Below are 17,895 nucleotides of genomic sequence, written 5' to 3'. Positions count from 1 at the left end.
CGGCGGCGGGGGCTGCCTCCCTCCTCCGCCGCCACCCCCCACTGTTGGGTGCGCCGCGCGGCCGCCGGCTCTGTGGAGACGCGCAGAGCTGGGAGGGCGCGGGCGCGGCGGGAGGTGTGCGGGGCTGGGGTGCGCGGAGAGCGCGAGGGAGGAGATTCTGAGCGAGGGAAGGGAGCGCGCTGGGGCAGCAGTGCGTGCGCTCCTCCCGGCGCCACAAGCTCGCCCCGCGCAGTCCGGGCTGGGCGCTGTCCTCGGGGGCCTGGGGGAACCGCGCGGTTTGGAGATCGGAGGCACCTGGAACCCGTGGCAAGCGCCGAGCCGGGAGACAGCCCGAGGAACCACGGGGTCTGGAGCCAGGAGCTGGGAGCTGAGAGTCCGGAGGAGCGCGGAGCCCGGAGCCCAGAGCCCGGGGTGGCGCGTCTGGGTCTGGCGCTTCCCGGCTGGACGGCGCGCCCACTGGTCTTCGCCACGCGCCCTCCCCTGGACTCCCGTTCATCGGTCCCCGCCTGAGACGCAGCCACTCCCGCCCGGACTTCCAGCCCCGGAGGCGCCGGACAGAGCTGCGGACTCCAGCGCCCACCATGCGCCTCAACAGCTCGGCGCCGGAAACCCGGGGCACGCCGGCCGCCGACCCCTTCCAGCGGGCGCAGGCAGGACTGGAGGCGGCATTGCTGGCCCCGGGCTTCGGCAACGCTTCGGGCAACGCGTCGGAGCGCGTCCTGGCGGCACCCAGCAGCGAGCTGGACGTGAACACCGACATCTACTCCAAGGTGCTGGTGACCGCCGTGTACCTGGCACTCTTCGTGGTGGGCACGGCGGGCAACACGGTGACGGCGTTCACGCTGGCGCGGAAGAAGCCGCTGCAGAGCCTGCAGAGCACGGTGCATTACCACCTGGGCAGCCTGGCTCTGTCCGACCTGCTCACCCTGCTGCTGGCCATGCCCGTGGAGCTGTACAACTTCATCTGGGTGCACCACCCCTGGGCCTTCGGCGACGCCGGCTGCCGCGGCTACTACTTCCTGCGCGATGCCTGCACCTACGCCACGGCCCTCAACGTGGCCAGCCTGAGTGTGGAGCGCTACCTGGCCATCTGCCACCCCTTCAAGGCCAAGACCCTCATGTCCCGAAGCCGCACCAAGAAGTTCATCAGCGCCATCTGGCTCACCTCGTCCCTGCTGGCGGTGCCTATGCTGTTCACCATGGGCGAGCAGAACCGCAGCGCCGACGGCCAGCACCCCGGCGGCCTGGTGTGCACCCCCACCATCCACCCCGCCACTGTCAAGGTCGTCATACAGGTAAGCCTCAGTAACCAGCCCCGGGGCTCCCCTCTCCTTCACCCCAAAAGCAGTGCCAGTGGTGTGCCTTCTGGGTAGGGAGTGGGAGAGATGTCACAGAGACAGTCTACTCCTGCGAGGCTGGGAAGGTGGTTAGGGCAGCTTGGGGGCAGCTCCGGAGTTGCCAGGCTCAGCCCCTATCTTCTCCCCTCCTGGTGAGGGGATGGAGCCCCTGCCTGTGGCCTCCCTGGTGTCGGTGGCTGGGCCTCCGACGTCTCTGAATTCCTTAAGACCTAATGGAAACATGTGCGCTGGCACCTGCATCTCCAAAGGAAGAGTAACACTTTCATCAGCTTCTCAAGAGACTTTGTGCCCCAACAGGTGATGTTCCTTCCTCTGCAGAGAAGCCCCCAGACTGGCTCTGCCTGTGCCTCCCAGCTGCCTGCCCTGAGCCAAACTTGGGAGTCAGAGCAGAACCTGATGCCCTCTTGGGCCAGTTCCTAGTTTAGCCTCAGCTTCTGCATCTGTGTGATGGGGTAGTCATAGCATTGACCTCAGAAGGTAGAGCATTCGAGAGAACGCGTGGGAAGTGTTTGCATGGCCCCTGACACATAGAAGCGCTCACAGGCACTATTATTGCTGGGCAGTGGGGACCATGTTTCTGCGGGGAAGGTTGTGAGGATCTGCGTGTGGCGGCGGTGTTGTGGTGAGGTGTGTAAAACTGGAGCCGAGTGACTAAGGGCCCTCCGAGGGTCTGAGCAAAGCGCCGTGGGAATGCGGGTGGGAAGCCCCCTTGGGAATCAGTTTGGCTGAGGTTCGTGGCACGGGGGGTTCCAGCGCTGGAGGGGAGGGCTGATCAAACCAAAGCCCCGAGCAGGAGGCTGGTGTCCAGGGAAGAAGTCAGGGCCGGTCGGGCACTTTGAGAGGCATCTCGGACATGAGCAGCCTTAGAGGTGTGGGGGTTCCTCGTTTCTGGTGGGCTAAGGAAGCCAGAGCGTGAAGGATCCGGGTAGAGTCGCCCACCTCTGCCCAGCTAGAGGGGCCGGGGTGGCTGGCTGCTCCCCCTGGCTCCCCACACACCAGCATCAGCAGGCTCCCAGCTAAGCTTCTGTAGTTGCACGAGCAGCCCGCGTATGCCAGTATGCCTGGTGGGGGTGGGGGCAGCAGTGCCGGGCAGGGCGTCACCTGCCTGTCACTCCCTGGGCCCTAACTGACCCTCCACTGGCCACCACCCAGGTGGGCTGGGGTGGAGGAGGGTAGAACTGAGCTTCCAGTCTCCCTGGCCGCACATAGAACTGGTGGCTACAGGTGTCCCCTCTCGGGGAGGCCCCTCCCACAGACACTGGTAGGCAGTGAGTCAGGGCTGCTTTGCCTCTGCAGCAAGAGTCCCTCCCCTCACCAGAGGCAGAAGTAGGCACAGCCCGTGGGGTAAACACAGTGGGAAATGACCTCTCGCTCCCTTTGAGGCTTCATCTGCTCTCTCCAAGCTCCTGTCTTTGATTGGCGTTGGCCAGGGGGAACCTCTCCCCAGTCTCCGTGGAGGGGCCCCAGGGGCGACAGCCACTCAGTCCTTCAGAAGGTGGGCAGTGGAGGGGTCAGCGCTGTCACTGCCCACCCAGTAGGTGCTCCCGCTCAGACCCCCGAGCCTCCCCCTCCCCTGGCAAAAGGCCAGGAGCCCACCAGCCTCTTGCAATCCTCAAAAACAAACAGCGAAAAGCACGGGGGCGTGACGACAGCTCGGCTCCACCCCCAAGAAAGTGTCCTCCCCGGCGTGCGTGGGCTCTCTGCCGGGTACTTGGGATTGGGCACCTGTGGGACATCACTTTGCCTCCCAAAGCACCACCTGCCCAGCCTTGTTGCTCAGAGGCTGCGAGGCAGATTTGGCCAAGTCACGCTACGGCCGGCCACAGGCACTCATCCAATCGCAGAGGCCTGTGATGCATCAACCCTGGGACAGCGGCCCCATGCCCTGCAGACGCCATGCTGGCCGAGCGTTGCTGAATGCCCCTGGCGTCCTCGGCACCCTTGGAGAACGTAGTTTCCATTTTTCTTTAGAGGGCTCAGCTGCGTGCCTGGGAGCGTCTGATTACAAGGGCGCTCCTCCATCCAATGCTGACCACCTGGCTTTCCAGGGCCCCGATGCCAGCTGCTCTGTGTGCTTGAAAAGAACATTACTCGTAGGAGAGGCCTTGGCTTCCCCCAACCCCTGCCCTGCCATTTGCCATTTTACAGGAGGTTTCCCCAGAATTAGGGGGTTTACGGTCCCCACAAGGGCTTCTGGTCCATTGGCAGATCTGGGCGAACATCCACAGTTTTCAAACGGTGACATCTGGCTGAAGAGGGGCTGGATACCCTGAGCTAAGTGTCTCCCTCTCAGTGACCACGTTTGGAAGTGTTGGGGCAGTGGCCAATCAAATGGCCCCTCTTTCCAAAACAGGGGTCCTTTCCTGCCCCAGCGTCTCCTACGAAATTTTGGCCTGGGCACTTGCAAACAGAAATTGTGTTTAGAAATGAGGTGGTTTGGTGATAACACTCTGGGGCAGCTTACAGTGACCCTCCCTGAAGCCAGCTGGGCATTTTCCTAGTGTGTGGCTGTGGCTGGGGGTCAATGGTGGAGTGGGCAGGGCTCTCAGGCCAGCAGACAGGACCTGGTGCCCAGGACCCTCCCAAAGGCCCCAGACCTGGCCCCTATGCCAGCAGGGTGACTGGGAGGAGGTGCTGGGGGCTCAGGGACCTACGGGTGCCCCTGGGCTCCCCTGGACTGTCCTACCCCTCCTCTAACCCACCCGCACACGTGGCCCCACACAGGCAGATGGCCCTTGCTTCCTGGATGGTCCCCCACGGCCCAGGCCCAACCTCCAGCTCAGCTTTGACCTCGGCTGTGAGAGGGTCTCGGTGGCACAGGCTCTGTGTGGCAGGGCTCAGGACTGATGGCCCAGACGGTGGGTCATCAGAGTCCCATGCTCATCCGTCCGCGGCATGTATACTGAACGTGTGCACATATGTGTGTGTCCAGGGGCCCACAGTGGCAGGGGCCTGGGACTTCAGGTGTCCGATTCAAATCAGATGAGGTGGCTGCAGCCTTTGAAACAGTTTTAGAGACCCGCCCCGACCATGGCCACACACAAAAGCAAACCCTCCCAGCCTCATAGGCACGAGTCCATTAGACCCTCCTGAGCGGCCATGAGGACTCCTTTCATCATTGCCATTTTCTGCACCAAGGGAGTCTTGCTCCTGCAGGCTCAGCCTCCCTGCCTCCTCCTTTGTTTTCTCTGAAAGCCTTCTTCATATTGAGGACAAACAGCAGTGCTCTTCGCTGGGTTAGACCCCAACTCAGAGGGCACCTGCTCCCTCCCGGGGGCAGACAGGGGCCTCAATTTGTGCAGGAGGAACTGGTGTCCTACAACCCCTGCTCCAGAGGCGTCCAGGAGCAGACAGATCACAGGGTGACTTGGCGAACACCCCAGCCGTTCAGGGCTGGCAGAATTCCGTGAAAGGAGAGGCAGCTGAGACAGGGAAGGAGATGGGTTCCAGTGAAATCTGGCCATGGATTATTTCAGGGCTCCTGTCCCATGCCCCAGGCTGTGCCCAGCAACCTCCACAGGCAGCATCCTTGTTCTTAGGAAGGATACAGAGGTGTTTAGAGTGTGGAGTCTGCAACTTATTCTCAAATCATTCAGAAATAAAGGTGTGGCCAAATGGAAGGAGAGCAAGCAGATAGTGAATCAAGGGAGGAGACCGCTCGCTGGCCATGTGGCATTGGGCTGCAGACCTGCCACGGGCAGCCGAGTGTCCTGGGTATTCTTCCTGCTACTGTTCTGCAGTAGGAACTTTTTCAAGTTAGAAAGTTGCAGGAGGCCGGGCACGGTGGCTCACACCTGTAATCCCAGCACTTTGGGAGGCCGAGGCGGGCAGATCACCTGAGGTCAGGAGTTCAAGACCAGCCTGGCCAACATGGCGAAAACCCATCTCTACTAAAAATACAAAAATTAGCTGGGCGTTGTGAAGGATGCCTGTAATCCCAGTTACTTGGGAGGCTGAGGCAGGAGAATCGCTTGAGCTTGGGAGGCGGAGGTTGCAGTGAGCCAAGATCACACTACTACACTCCAGACTGGGTGACAACTGTCTCAAAAAAAAAAGAAAAAAGTTTCAGAAGAAGGAGTTCCTCAAGGGATCCTTAGGAATAGCCTGCCCCACTCTGACCTCCCCTGGGGACGGGAAGGGGACCCACACCACGCAGCTGTGGGTGGCTCTGGCTCTGGCTGTAGTGGCCACGGTGTCCTCACCTGCAGCGCAGGGCATAGAGGACTGTTGGTGTGGGGCCAAGAGTCACACACTTCCTCCAGTCTGAAAAGCCCATGACCCTTTAGAGGAAAGGAATGGAGTATTTTTCCTGCCTTTTCTATTCAAATGGTACTTTAGAATAACCCAAGAGCAGATAAAAGGCAGCGTCTCAGCACAGAAATGTTCATCAATAAGTGAAGAAGGAGCAGGATGGTCAGAATACCACCCAGCAGGTGCAATCCTGATAAATCAATGGATGCAGGCATGGATTCTCGACAGCTGCCGGGGTCACGAAGGGGAGAGAGTTAGGTGTGAGGTGAGCCCTGGTGTGCACACAGCCCCATGGCATCCTTGGAGCAAAGCCATTGAATCTGAATCTGATGGAGCCCCTGATGCCACTGCCAACACACAGGACACACCAGGGACAGAGGAACAGGGACAAATGCACCATTAGGATACAGCCAGCAAAACCCAGACCACAAGAAACACCTCTGGATAAACAACTCATTCTGTTCTACAAACAGTGAGGGAATCGGAGACGGTGGCCTGATTTCTTAGCAAAGACTCAGACAAGTCAACCTGTCGCAGAAAGCCGGCACCAAAGCCGATCATTCTTCATGCCAAGAAACAGCAGAAAAGCCTGGGTAGTTGAATAGCTACAAATTCTTGTTGTCCAGAGCTGTTGTGGGTATGGTTTTCAAAATGGTCCTGCTCTCTTAGAGGTACATACGGAAATGTTTACAGACAAAATGATGCCATGTCTCAGATTTACTGAAGCATGATCTGGGGGAAGGGGCTGTAGGAGGGCTACAGACGAGACAAGATTGGTCTTAAGTCTGTAATCGTGGAAAGTGGGTGTTGATGACATTTTTGGCATATGTTTGAAAAATTTAGTAATTAAAAGTTTTCAAAAGGTTAAGGTGCTATATGTTGGAAATAAAGAATTTGGCGTATGAAATCAGACATTCGGATGGTGATGCTGAGGCTGTGGGGGGTGAGAGGGAAGGACAGGACAGGGAGGTGACTTTGGCCTTGTTCCAGGCACCAGACCTGCCTGTTGGAGCCAGGTGGGAGACGGCAGGGTGAGGACGTGCAGACATGCGGGTCCACGTCTGTACCCTGTAACCCCGTTTCCCAGATGAAGCAGAGGGCAGAGCCACCTGTGCACATCATGTGGCTGGAGAGAGACAGGGCCTGGAGGTGCTCTCAGCAGGGAAGGCCTAGTCTGACCCTGTGGTGCTCCCCATGGGGACAACGGTCAGGCTTTTGAGTGAGATGGGCAAGGGTGGGAGCGTGAGGGGCCCAGAGCTGGCCATGGCTGGCTCTGACTGGGCTTGGAGTCCTCAAGAGTGACTTGGCCCAGAGTGGTTCAGGCTTACCTGTTCACGGCTCTGCACTGCGACCCGGGGTCAGCTCTCCCGGGCTGTCCTACACCTGGACTGACAGCATTCTGAGAACGTTCAACTCCAAGGACAAATGGGGTCCTGGGGCTGTGCCTGCAGTTCTGTGGGTGCTGAGGGCAGCAAAGGGGGTACGGCCGCCCTGTGCTTGCCAAGAATCACCACAAGCCCCCCCACAGGTGAGGCAGGCCTCAGGCAGCAGCCCAGGGATCTCCAGGTCTGTTCTCAGGGGCACTGGGGCTCCCAGCTGGTAACATCTGATGATCGGCAGAGAGGGCCCTGCGCTGAGCAGGGCCCGAGAGGACGTCCGGCCTGTGCATGAACCAGAGGCTGCCTTCGTTTTTCTCAGTCACAGAAATAAATTCCCATGTGGTGATCTAGTAGTTTGTATTAAGAGAAGAAAGAAGCTTTTCTTTATTTTTGATTCATGGTGAAACACATATCACTGAAAATGGGCTGTTTTACCATCTGTAAGGGCACAGTTGAACGGCGTGAAGCACGTTCACATTGCTATGCAACCGTCGCCACCATCCACCTCCAGAACCTTCTCTCTCCCCAGACTGAAACTCTGTCCCCATTAAACCCTGACCCCCAGCGCCTGGTAACCTCTTTTCTGCTTTCTGGCTCGATGAGGTGGATGATTCAGACTGGTGGAATCTCAGGCGTCCCCTGGGTCTTCTTTAAAATGCAGGTTCTTGCAGGCGGGCTTTATGCTGAAAGACGCCAGACTCCAAGGCCCTGGGTGATTCCAAGCACTTGAGGTTCTGGAAAATGCTGAGCTGTTGGGACAGAAGGAAGGTCAGGGGAGGGGTGGGGTGGCCATAGGGGCGCTGGGAACTCTGGGGTGATGGAAATGTTCTGTATCTCGGTTGTGGTTCAGAGTTCATGGTTTCAGCATGTGTTAGTCCTGCCTCCGTGAGTCTGTGAGAAACAACAGCAGCAGAGAGTGGCCGAGCTGCCGTCCGCTCAAGGCTGTTTCAGGTGGCCAGGTCCTCCCTCCTGTGGGCCTGTGTGCACTCAAGATCATCCTCCTCTGGACGGCCACGAAGGGCTGTGGGGAGCATGAGCCCCCAACCCTGCAGCCCCTCGCTCCCTGACCAGGCTGCTGCCTGCACAATGCTAGCTCTGCAAGGGGGGCACGGAGGGGAATAGAGATCCTGGTTCTTGGCGCTTGGGGGGATGGTGTTACTGAAGTCACAGCCATGGGGTCTGCCTGCCTCAGAGACCCCCGCTGTTCCCCAGCCACGCCCTGGAGTTTGACCTTGCCACCGCCAGTGAAGGCGCAGTGGCCAAGGGGCTGTCCCCGTCTGTGTGTCATCCCAAGGGGAATGCACAGCTCCGGAGGGGAACCACCGGGCTCTGCAGCACCAATGAAGAAACTGAGGCCCAGAGAGGGGCAAGGCGCCTGCCCTACCCCGGTGCCCACTGCTCTTCCCAAAAGCATTGCCAGTAGGGCACCACCTGCCCCAGGAGGCCGAGGTGAGAGCCCTGGGTCAGGAGTGCCATGTGGACCTGGCACAGGTTGGAGAGGGGAGGTGCCCAGCGTGCTGACCCACCCGAAGCCACCTGCACTTGCTTTGGGATTTTACATCCCTGTGCACCTGTGAGGGCTGCGTCCTACATACCCAGGGCTGGCTCCTGAAGGCAGGCAGGGGAGCAAGAAGGAGATCAGGAGAATGCTTCCCGAGAATGGGTGGTTTTGGGTTGTCCCCAGTGGCTCGGAATGGCTGACTTGCCAGAACCCAGGTTCAAATCCCAGCTTCACCGCTGGCCAGCAGCACGACTCTGGGCAAGTGGCGTGACCATCTGTGCCTCTGTTTCCCCATCAGCCAACTGGAGGTAGCGATTGCCCTGTGGTCTCATGAGTTAATGTCATAAAACGCTAGAGACTCTGCCTGGGGCGGAAGAAGGACTCGGTCGCCCATGTGCACAATTTGTGTTCTCCCCTGGACAACAGCAGAAATGCAGCAGCGCTTGGGAGGGCCGGGAGACTCCCCAGGCAGGAGGAATTCTCTTCTAAGCATCTGGCCTAACATCTTTCCTTCCTTCCTTCATTCACTCATCATTCATGCACTGAACACCTACTACATGCCAGGATGGGGGTATAGTAGCCCAAAAAACTGGCAAAAAGTTCTGGCCCTTTGAACTCACGTCCCATCAGAGAAGACAGAAAATAAGCAAAATAAATAGGCACGATACATGACTGGAGTAACAAGAGCCGCAGAGAAAATCACACGGGGGAGCGTGGGGGTGCAGGCAGGCCAGGAAGGCCCTATGGAGACCTGCGGGAGCACTCCGGTGGGCATCGGGGAAGATGCCAGGTAGGGGAACAGCAGGTGCAAAGACCCCAGGGCAGCCACGTGCTGGGTGTGCCGGAGGAACGGCGCTCGCCTGGCAGGGTGGCCAGAGCGGAGCGAGCAGAGGGCCATGTGAGAAGCCACAGGCAGATCACGCGGGGCCTCATAGACCTCGCTGCAGCTTTTATTCTAGAAGAAGTGAGTGGGCGTGGGAGATTCTGGGCAGAGCCACCACGTGACTTACATGTTAAAGGGACAGTTCTGACTGCTTTGCTGAGAATGCATTTAGGGGTCAGAATGGTTGGGAAGCTGCTGCCGGATGCCTGGGGAGTGACCAAGGAGTCCTAGGCCAGGGTGGGGGTGGAGAAGGTGGCAGAGAGGGGTTGGATACCAGAGATGTGCTTTTTGTTGTTCCTTCTCCATTTTTCGACTGACAGGCAATAAGATTCCCTTCTGTGCTTGTTCCCACCTATGAGCTTCGATAAATGCAGCCATGTATCCCCACTTCAGAAGACACACCGGCCCCAGCCCCCCAGCCCTGTGGCCCACCCGCCCCCGATGCCTGCCCCTCCACCTGCTGGTCCGCTCTCCTCCCCCACAGCTTTGCCTTTTCTGGGACGTCGCGTGAGTGGAGCCAGCTGGGCTGTGGCCTCTCGAGCCGGCCTTCTTCCTTCACTCCATCTTCTGAGCTGTTGCCTGCATTGACCAGGCGTTCCTTTTATTGTGGAGTCAGATCCATTGCGTGGATGGACCACGTTTTGATGAGGCATTTGCCCACGGAAAGACTTCTGGGTTGTTTCTAGGTTTGGGCGATTATGAATAAAGTAGCTACAAATATTCACATGTGATGAATTTTATGTGAATAAACATTTTCATTTCTCATGAGTAAATACATAGGTTTCACATGGCTGGGTCATACAGAAAGTGTATGTTTGCCAGCGTTTCCAAAGCGATGCACTGTTTTGAACGTCCCTAACCCTAGCCCTAACCCACACGAAAGCACTGGTCCCTCTGCATCCTGGCTGGCTCTTGGTCTTGCCTCACTGCTCTGGCTATGACTTCCAGTATGATGGTGAATAGGAGTGATGAGAGTAGACATCCTTGCCTTGCTTCCAATCCTTTTTATTTCTTTCATAAAATGTTTTTCATTTATGTGAGTTTTTGGTAGAGCTCTTTATAAGGTTAGGAAAGTTTCCTTATATTCCTAGTGTGCTGAGAGATTTTTTTCTTAATCGTGAATGAATGTTAAATTTTGTGCAGTGATCTTTCTGTCTCATCGTGTGGTAAGATCATGTGGATTTTCTCCGTTAGTCAGTTAATGTGGTGAATTATATTGATTACTTTCCAGTTGTGATAAAATGTACATCACATAAAATTTACCGCTTTAATCAATTTAAGTGCATAGTTCTGTGGCATTAAGTACATTGTCACACGACCATCCTCACGCTCCCTCTCAGTACGTCGTCATGTGACCATCTCCACCCTCCCTCTCCAGAGCTCTTTTCATCTTCCCAAACTGAAGCTGTGCACCCGTTAAACACTAACTCCCCATTTCCTCCTCTCCCAGCCCCTGGCAACCACCATTCTACTTTTTGTCTCTGGGAATTTGACCACTCCAGGGGCCTAATGTAAGTGGAAAACCTTGGTTAATTCTTGAATGATGAACCAGCCTCGCATTCCTGGGATAGACCTCATTTGGTCGTGTATTAGCTGGTTTTTCCTTGCTAGTATTTTGCTGAGAATTTTTGTGTCTATGCTTATGAGAAATATTGGTCTGTAACTTTATTTTCCTGGGTTATCTTCATCTGGTTTTCTGGCCTCATAACACGAGCTGGGAAGTTCTTGTTCCTTCTGTGTTTTCTGTCAGAGGTTGTGTAGAGTTGGCATCATTTCCTCTTTAAAGCTTTGGTAGATTCTCCAGCAAAACCATCCAGGCCTGGAGTTTTGTAGGAAGGTTTTTATAAATTCAATTATTTTCAGAGAAACCAGGTGTAGTGGTTCATGCCTGTAATCCCAGCACCGTGGGAGGCCAAGGAGGGTGGATCACCTGAGGTCAGGAGTTTGAGACCAGCCTGGCCAACAGGGTGAAACCCTGTCTCTACTAAAAATACAAAACTTAGCCAGATGTGGTGGTGGGCGCCTGTAGTCCTGGCAACTCGGGAGGCTGAGGCAGGAGAATCACTTTAACTCGGGAGGCGGAGGTTGCAGTGAACCAAGATCACGCCACTGCACACCAGCCTAGGTGACAGAGCGAGACTCCATCTCAAAAAACAAATTATTTTAAAAGATAAAGGAATATTCAGGTTATATATTTCTCCTTGAGTAAGTGTTAGTAATTTGTATCTTTTAAGGAATTGGTCCATATAATCTATTTTGTCCAATTTTAGAGCATAGATTTATTTGTGGTATTCTGTCATCATCCTTTTAATGTCTGTGGGGTCTGTAATAGTGTCTCCTTGTTCCTTTCTAATACTGGTAATCTGTGACTTCTCTCTTTTCTCCTTGGTCAATATGGCTAGGATTTTATTAACATTATTGTTCTTTTTCAAGAATGAGCTTTTGATTCCACTGATTTTTTTTCTATCGTCTTTTAGCTTTCAATTTTATTTATTTATATTTCTTTCTTCGTTTCCCTTTTCTGCTTGCTTTGGGTTTAATTTGCTCTTCTTTTCCTAGATTTCCTAAGGTGGGAGCTTAGATTATTGATTTAAGATCTTTATTCTTTTCTAACATAAACATGAAATGCTATAAACGTCCTCCTAATTGCTTTAGTGGCATCTCAAAATTTTTGAACATTGTATTCTAATTTAGATCAAAATTTTTTTATATCTCTTGAGACTCCCTCTTTAACCATTGAGTTATTTACAAGTGTGTTGTTTAGTTTCCAAATGTTTTGGATTTTCCAGGTATTATTTTGTTATCCATTTCTAATTTAACCCTATTATGTTTAGAGAACAAACTTGCATGATTTAAATTCTTAATTTTGTGAATGCTTGTTTCATGGTTTAGGATAATGGTCTATGCTGGTGAATGTCACAAGCACACTTGAGCAGAATGTGTTGTGCTACTATTGCTGGGTATATTAGTCTATGAAGGTCAATTTGTTGGATAGTGTTATAGTATTTAATTCTAGAATTTTTATTGGTTCTTTTAATATAGTTTCTTTTTCTCTTTTAAGAACTTTCATTTTTCCATTTATTTCCAGAGAGTTACCTTTACATCAAGGAGCATGGTTATAATGCCTGCTTTAAAGCCTTTGTCTGGTAAATCCATCCTCTGGGTCATTTTGAGGGTGGCATATATTGATTATCTTTTCCTTGAGAGTTAGTCCCATTTCCATGGTTCTTTTTCTGTTAAGTAATTTTGAATTAATTCCTGAATATTTTGAATTTTGTTGTGGTTCTTTGGGTTATGTTAAAATCCTCTGGAGAGGCAGCCAGCTTGGTCAGAGCTGCCACTTTTGTCTCACCGTCTGTCTGTGGTGGTTCCAATGTCAGGCCTGTTTTCAGGTCTTTTGCCATTCAGCCATTCCACATGCAGGCGCCATTCAGGGGCAGGCTTAGATCTTGGAGATGGTTTACATCACAGAGGTTTTCAAGCCCTTCACTATAATTGTTTAGGTGTGTTCCTTATATATGGTAACTCCAGGACTTGTGTTGACTCATACACAGAACTGGGGGATCTCCTTGTTCAGCTCTCACCTCTCTGAGATTTCCTATCACACTCTCCAGTTTCCAGGGATCCTTTTCTTAGTCCTCCAGCCAGGAAGCCAGAGTATTCCATGTTATGTCCTCTGCTGACTTCTTTAGATCCACCTCTCTGTATTTGCTCTTGGAATGGTTGCTCTGGAATATCAGTATGCCTCTGAGTGGACTCTGAGTGGTCAGAGTCTGATCAGATTCATATCATGCTGATTTACACCTGACACTTCCTGCTTCTCACTTCCACCTTGAGGTCTGTTTCAATGGACTCATTTTTTTCTTGTCAATGGGTCACATTTTACTTTCTTTGCATATCTAATAGTTTTTAACCTATACTAGACCTTGTAGATGATACATTAAAGAGACTGGATTGTGTTGTGTTCCCTTGGAGAGTGTTGATTCTTATTTTAGCAAGCAGTTCAGTGGCAGACTCGTCATCTTGAACTTGGGTCGGCTTGGTTTCATGCTTAGTTGAGTAAAAAACTACAGAAAGCCCAAGGCATTCTCCAATATCCCTTCTCACTTGGAAGAACTCAGTGTGTACCTTCGGCCTCCTCTGTGGATTCTGTCTTAGCTGGGATGGGTTTGGAGGCCTCGCTCTAGGGCTTCTCCGTCCTCCTGTGGCAGGGCTTCCTGGCATCTCTGTTGGCTGCTTCATGTGTTAATCAGACTTCTTCCCTCTAGCTCTGCCAGGATGCCAGCCACCCTCCAATAAGCCTTTCGTGGCCTTGTTCTGCACATGCTGGGCCAGCAAAGATCCCATAGGAAAGCCGGTGTAGGCTTCTGAGGACTGTCACCATGCAGTCCCCCTCTCTAGCACCTGGCTCTGCAGATGCAGCCACAGCCACAGCCCCCGTCTCTGATCTCTGCCTCCTTGGCTCAGATAGTTACGTTCTGCCTGGACCTCAGCTCTTACGTCTCCACCAGGAAACTGTCCCCAAACAGAGGTGTGGTGATGATGGGCTTACCTTGCAAGTATCCCTGCCCTCAGGGACCACAGTCCTGAGGTTTGTCCAGGGTCTGAAAACAACTGCCTGATACATCGTGTACAATTTTATAGTTGTTTATGGCAGGAGAGCTAGTCCAGTACCCCTGGTGAAAGTCATCCGTAGATTTTAAACACTGCCTACTTTCAAAAAGATCTGACGCAGCGTATGATAAAAGGCTTGGGCTCAAAGGAATTATTAAAACAATGTTGCAAAAGAACACAGAACAAAGAAATAGAGTTATCCAAGAAACATGAGGCTGAGGACAGCCACCGCCTTTGAGTAAATCTTACACTGAAGCTTATGAAAAAGAGCAACATTATTTGGACTTAGACATTTTTAGCCTGTTGTCTGTGAAAAGGTGAACTTACTGTAAATTTCAGTAACTCTCCTTTGACATATTTAAAGGTTAAGAGAATTCTTTCAAGAGCCTTGTTTTCTTATAACTCAAACACGGTTCCTCCTTAAAAACTCACACTTCCAGGCTCTCAGCTTTCAGAGAGCGGGGGAGCTGTTTGGGAATCATTCCTGCTTGGGCATCACTCAATTGTAACTGCTCACAACAGCCATGGGAGGCTGCTGTCTGGGGTGTCACTTCCCAGTTGTTTGGCAGAATCACGAAGCCCCCGGCTCCTGCAAGTCAGGGAGGGACCGCAAGTGTGTCTGGGCCGTGTCACTCCGGAGTTGTGCGCAGAGCCGTCTGGGATGTGCTGGTCAGGAGCCAGGGCAAGGAACGCTCATTTGTCCACCTGTCGGCTTCAGGCTGCGTGCCCAGCAGGATGTGCACAGTAGGAAGCGGCTGTCGGGGGTCACTATTTATTGCCTGGAGCTGAGGGATAAGCCGTTCCATCTGGGCTGACCCCATGGTGGAGGACCAGATCCAGGATCCCCGGACCAGGGCTCAGCAGCATTTCCCATCACCGCCGCCCTGCTCTGCACCCTGAAAACACAGAAGCTGCCAGTGGGGACAGAGGTCTTTCCAGCCCAGGGACCTCCTCAGACACAGCAGCCTGAAGCTCGCCTCTCTGGACTGTCCTCAGTACAGGGAGCCCCCAAGCACAGGGCTTTATTTCCCCTGCACCTGTGATGGGCTGAGGGAGTCAGGGCCGAGCCAGCGAAACGCTGGGGTTGCTTTGAAGCCGGCTTCAGGTGAACACACTGGCCCCCTGGGTGGTCTCCAGGTGGTCTTCCCATGGCAGCAGGTCAGGTGGAGGCAGCAGCCTCTGAGGCAGGAAGCAGAGATGGGAGGGGCCATGGGCAAGGGGTCTGGCAGCTCTGTGTCTGCCCAGTGGCTTCAACCAGCTTGTAGGAGGCAGTGGGGAGTGGCTGCCCAAACGGCCCCACTGTCCCCACAGGCCTGGCACAGGGTTGAGGGTCCAAGATTCTGCCCCGCTCAGAAGTTTGCTTTGCCAAAGTGGCCCAAACTCTCAGGGGACCCGAGCCACGGCCTCCCAAGTCCTGGGAGGAGCCAAACTGCACCCAGACCCTTGCTGCACCTAGACCTCAGCTCAGCGGGCAGCAGCTCTCAGCGGAGCCCCAGGACAGTGGGGCCCCTGCAACCCCAGAGGCCCAGAAAGTTAGGGACAAACACTCAGATGCTAGTGCAGTGACCTGGAAGCATGCCTCTAACCAAAGGAAGCATGCCTGGAACAGTGAGGGTCCCCGAGGCCCCTACCCTGGCAAACTTGCCACAGACTAGAAGCAGGTAATTGCGGGGCACTCAGACAAGGTTAACACCCATTAAACTTCCTGCAGTGGATTTTCCTGACAGCTTCTTCAAAAGGAGCCCATCTAATGTATTAAAAATACCTGCCTTTGTGTCTGATCAGCACAGAGATGCTCAGAAAGCCTCCAGTTAAAACCAGCAGGGCGGAGATCTGTGTTTTGACAGCTCCAACCCCAAATACCTTTCGTGCTTCTGCCTGTCATGAAGAACCACAGAAACCCCGAGGGTCTCCTGGGCAGGCACTGGTCTCTTGGGGCTGCAGAGGCTCAAAACACAGAAATGTGTCCTCCACGGCTCTGGAGGCCTGAAATCAGGGTCCTAGGCCCACACTCCCCGGAGGCTCTAGGGGAGGACCCTTCCTGCCTCCTCCAGCTCCTGGAGGCTCTTGGCATTCCTTGGCTTGTGGCCGAATCGCTCCTTTCTCTGCTTCTGTCTCCACGTGGCTTCTCCCTGTGCGTCTCTTGTCATCTAAGGATACCGGTCGTTAGATTTAGGGCCCACTCTCATCCAGGATGATCTCATCTCACAGTCCTCAGTTACATCTGCACACTCTTTTCCCAAATAAGGTCACACAGGTTCCAATGGACATATCTTTTCGGGGCTACCAATTACTCCACAACACCACAATTTAAGGGGAGAGGCAGCAGGCACCAGACCTCCTCTCCCAGAACGCAAGAGCTCTCTGCGGGCACTGCTCCCCAGGGCACAGGATGGGATTCCCTGGCTCCTGGTGGAAAGCAAGCACCAGAGCCCCAGACAGGTGCAAGGGGAGGAACAGGAAGGGGCTGGGGGCTACCCCAGCCCCCAGCCCCAGCTCAGTTGCCTAGAACAGTCCCAAGACCAGCATCATTCTGGCCTCCCTGCAAGGGGGAAGGAAAAGGAGCAGGGGTAGGAATGACCTTTCACAACCACCCTGGCCTCATCTTGCAGGGCCTCCAGCCAGGTGAGGCCATGCGAGACACGGTGGGAAGCAGGAGGCGGGAGGCAAGTGGGCTCAGGGCATTTGCCGCCCTCTCCCTGCTGCACTGTGAGCCCAGTCTCCCCCCGGCTGCCCCCCGGTCCCGTCACTGCCCACTCCTCTTGCTCCCTGGGGGATAAGTTGGAAAGAGGTCCCCTGGATTCAAGCCTTAGAATCCTGCAGCCACTCGACCGGCCGCCCATCTGTCCACACCTTGTCCGTTGTCCCTGAGCTCAATGTCTTCCAGTTGCTGGTTGGAGGTGCCAGCTGGTTCCCGCTGGGTCTGTCTGACGGTGGCACAGGGAGGTTCAGGTGGGCATGGATGCTGCCGCCACAGCTCTGAGTATTGTTGATATCACCCCCCACCTTGAATCCCAGCAAACCAAGAGGAGAGAGGAGGATGGAGGGAGAGGGAGAAGAAGGGAGGTGGAGGAAGGGGGAGGTTGGAGGAGGAAGGGGGAGGTTGGAGGAGGAAGGGGGAGGTTGGAGGAGGGAGGAGGACGGAGGGGGAGGTTGGAAGAGGGAGGGGGAGGGAGGCTGGCAGTGCTCAGGATCACCCAGCCCAGGAAGAGCGTGGAAAGGAAGCCGGCCCTGGCTTGGGGGTGGGGGGACTCTGGATGGCTCTGCCCTGCACCCTGAAATCTCTGTACACCAACCTCATGGGCCAAGAGATCTGCTGCCCTGTCCCTGCCCTGGGGCTTGACCAGAATGTCAGGGGCAGCATTTGGGGTAGAATAAAATGGACATGCTCACCTGCCCTTGGGGTTAGCAGCCCCCACCAGGTCACCGGCAGCTCCATTCTAGCCCGAGGGGTGAGCAGCCCTTCCAAACCGGTCTCAACCCTTTCTGTGGGGCCGCCATTGTCCTGATTCTCTCCCCAAAATGGTCAGCTGGGATCACCTTGCAGAAATCCAGTTAAAACCCAAGCACAGGACTCCAAGGAGACGGATCTCCCGAGAGCCTCCAGCCTCCAAGAGCTGGCAGATCAGCCTGCATCTGTCAAGGGAACTGCTGCAAATATTTGTCCATAAATAAAACCTGTTTTCATTTCTCCTGCCCTCAAGAAACTGCTGCTATCTGAGACCAGGCCCAGGAGGGTGGGCTGCTTATAAAGGAAACCCAAGAGGCACCAGCAGGACCTCACTTAGCACTGCATCCTCACTGCCTGCCTGCCCGTCCCCAGGAGAATCAGCCATCCCGGGCATAGCAGGCTTTAGGATGCTGAGATTGCCTGGGCATGCTGGCTGGTGCCTGTAGCCCCTGCCTGGG

At 54.5% G+C, this 17,895-nt stretch overlaps 1 protein-coding gene across 1 annotated transcript in view; it reads left to right on the top strand.

The window, feature by feature from the left end:
* Window positions 1–213: 213 nt before the first annotated feature.
* NTSR1 (neurotensin receptor 1) overlaps window positions 214–17,895 on the top strand; it is a 51,580-nt gene continuing 33,898 nt past the window's right edge. The window contains exon 1 of the mRNA XM_030825781.1: window positions 214–1,295. Within this exon, the coding sequence (XP_030681641.1) occupies window positions 582–1,295 (714 nt within the window). The 5' untranslated portion in view covers window positions 214–581. The remainder of the gene's footprint in view (window positions 1,296–17,895) is intronic.

The sequence above is a fragment of the Nomascus leucogenys genome, chromosome 13, assembly GCF_006542625.1.
Source record: "Nomascus leucogenys isolate Asia chromosome 13, Asia_NLE_v1, whole genome shotgun sequence".
Classification (NCBI taxonomy): Eukaryota; Metazoa; Chordata; class Mammalia; order Primates; family Hylobatidae; genus Nomascus; species Nomascus leucogenys.
This window is presented reverse-complemented; position numbering and strand designations above follow the sequence as displayed.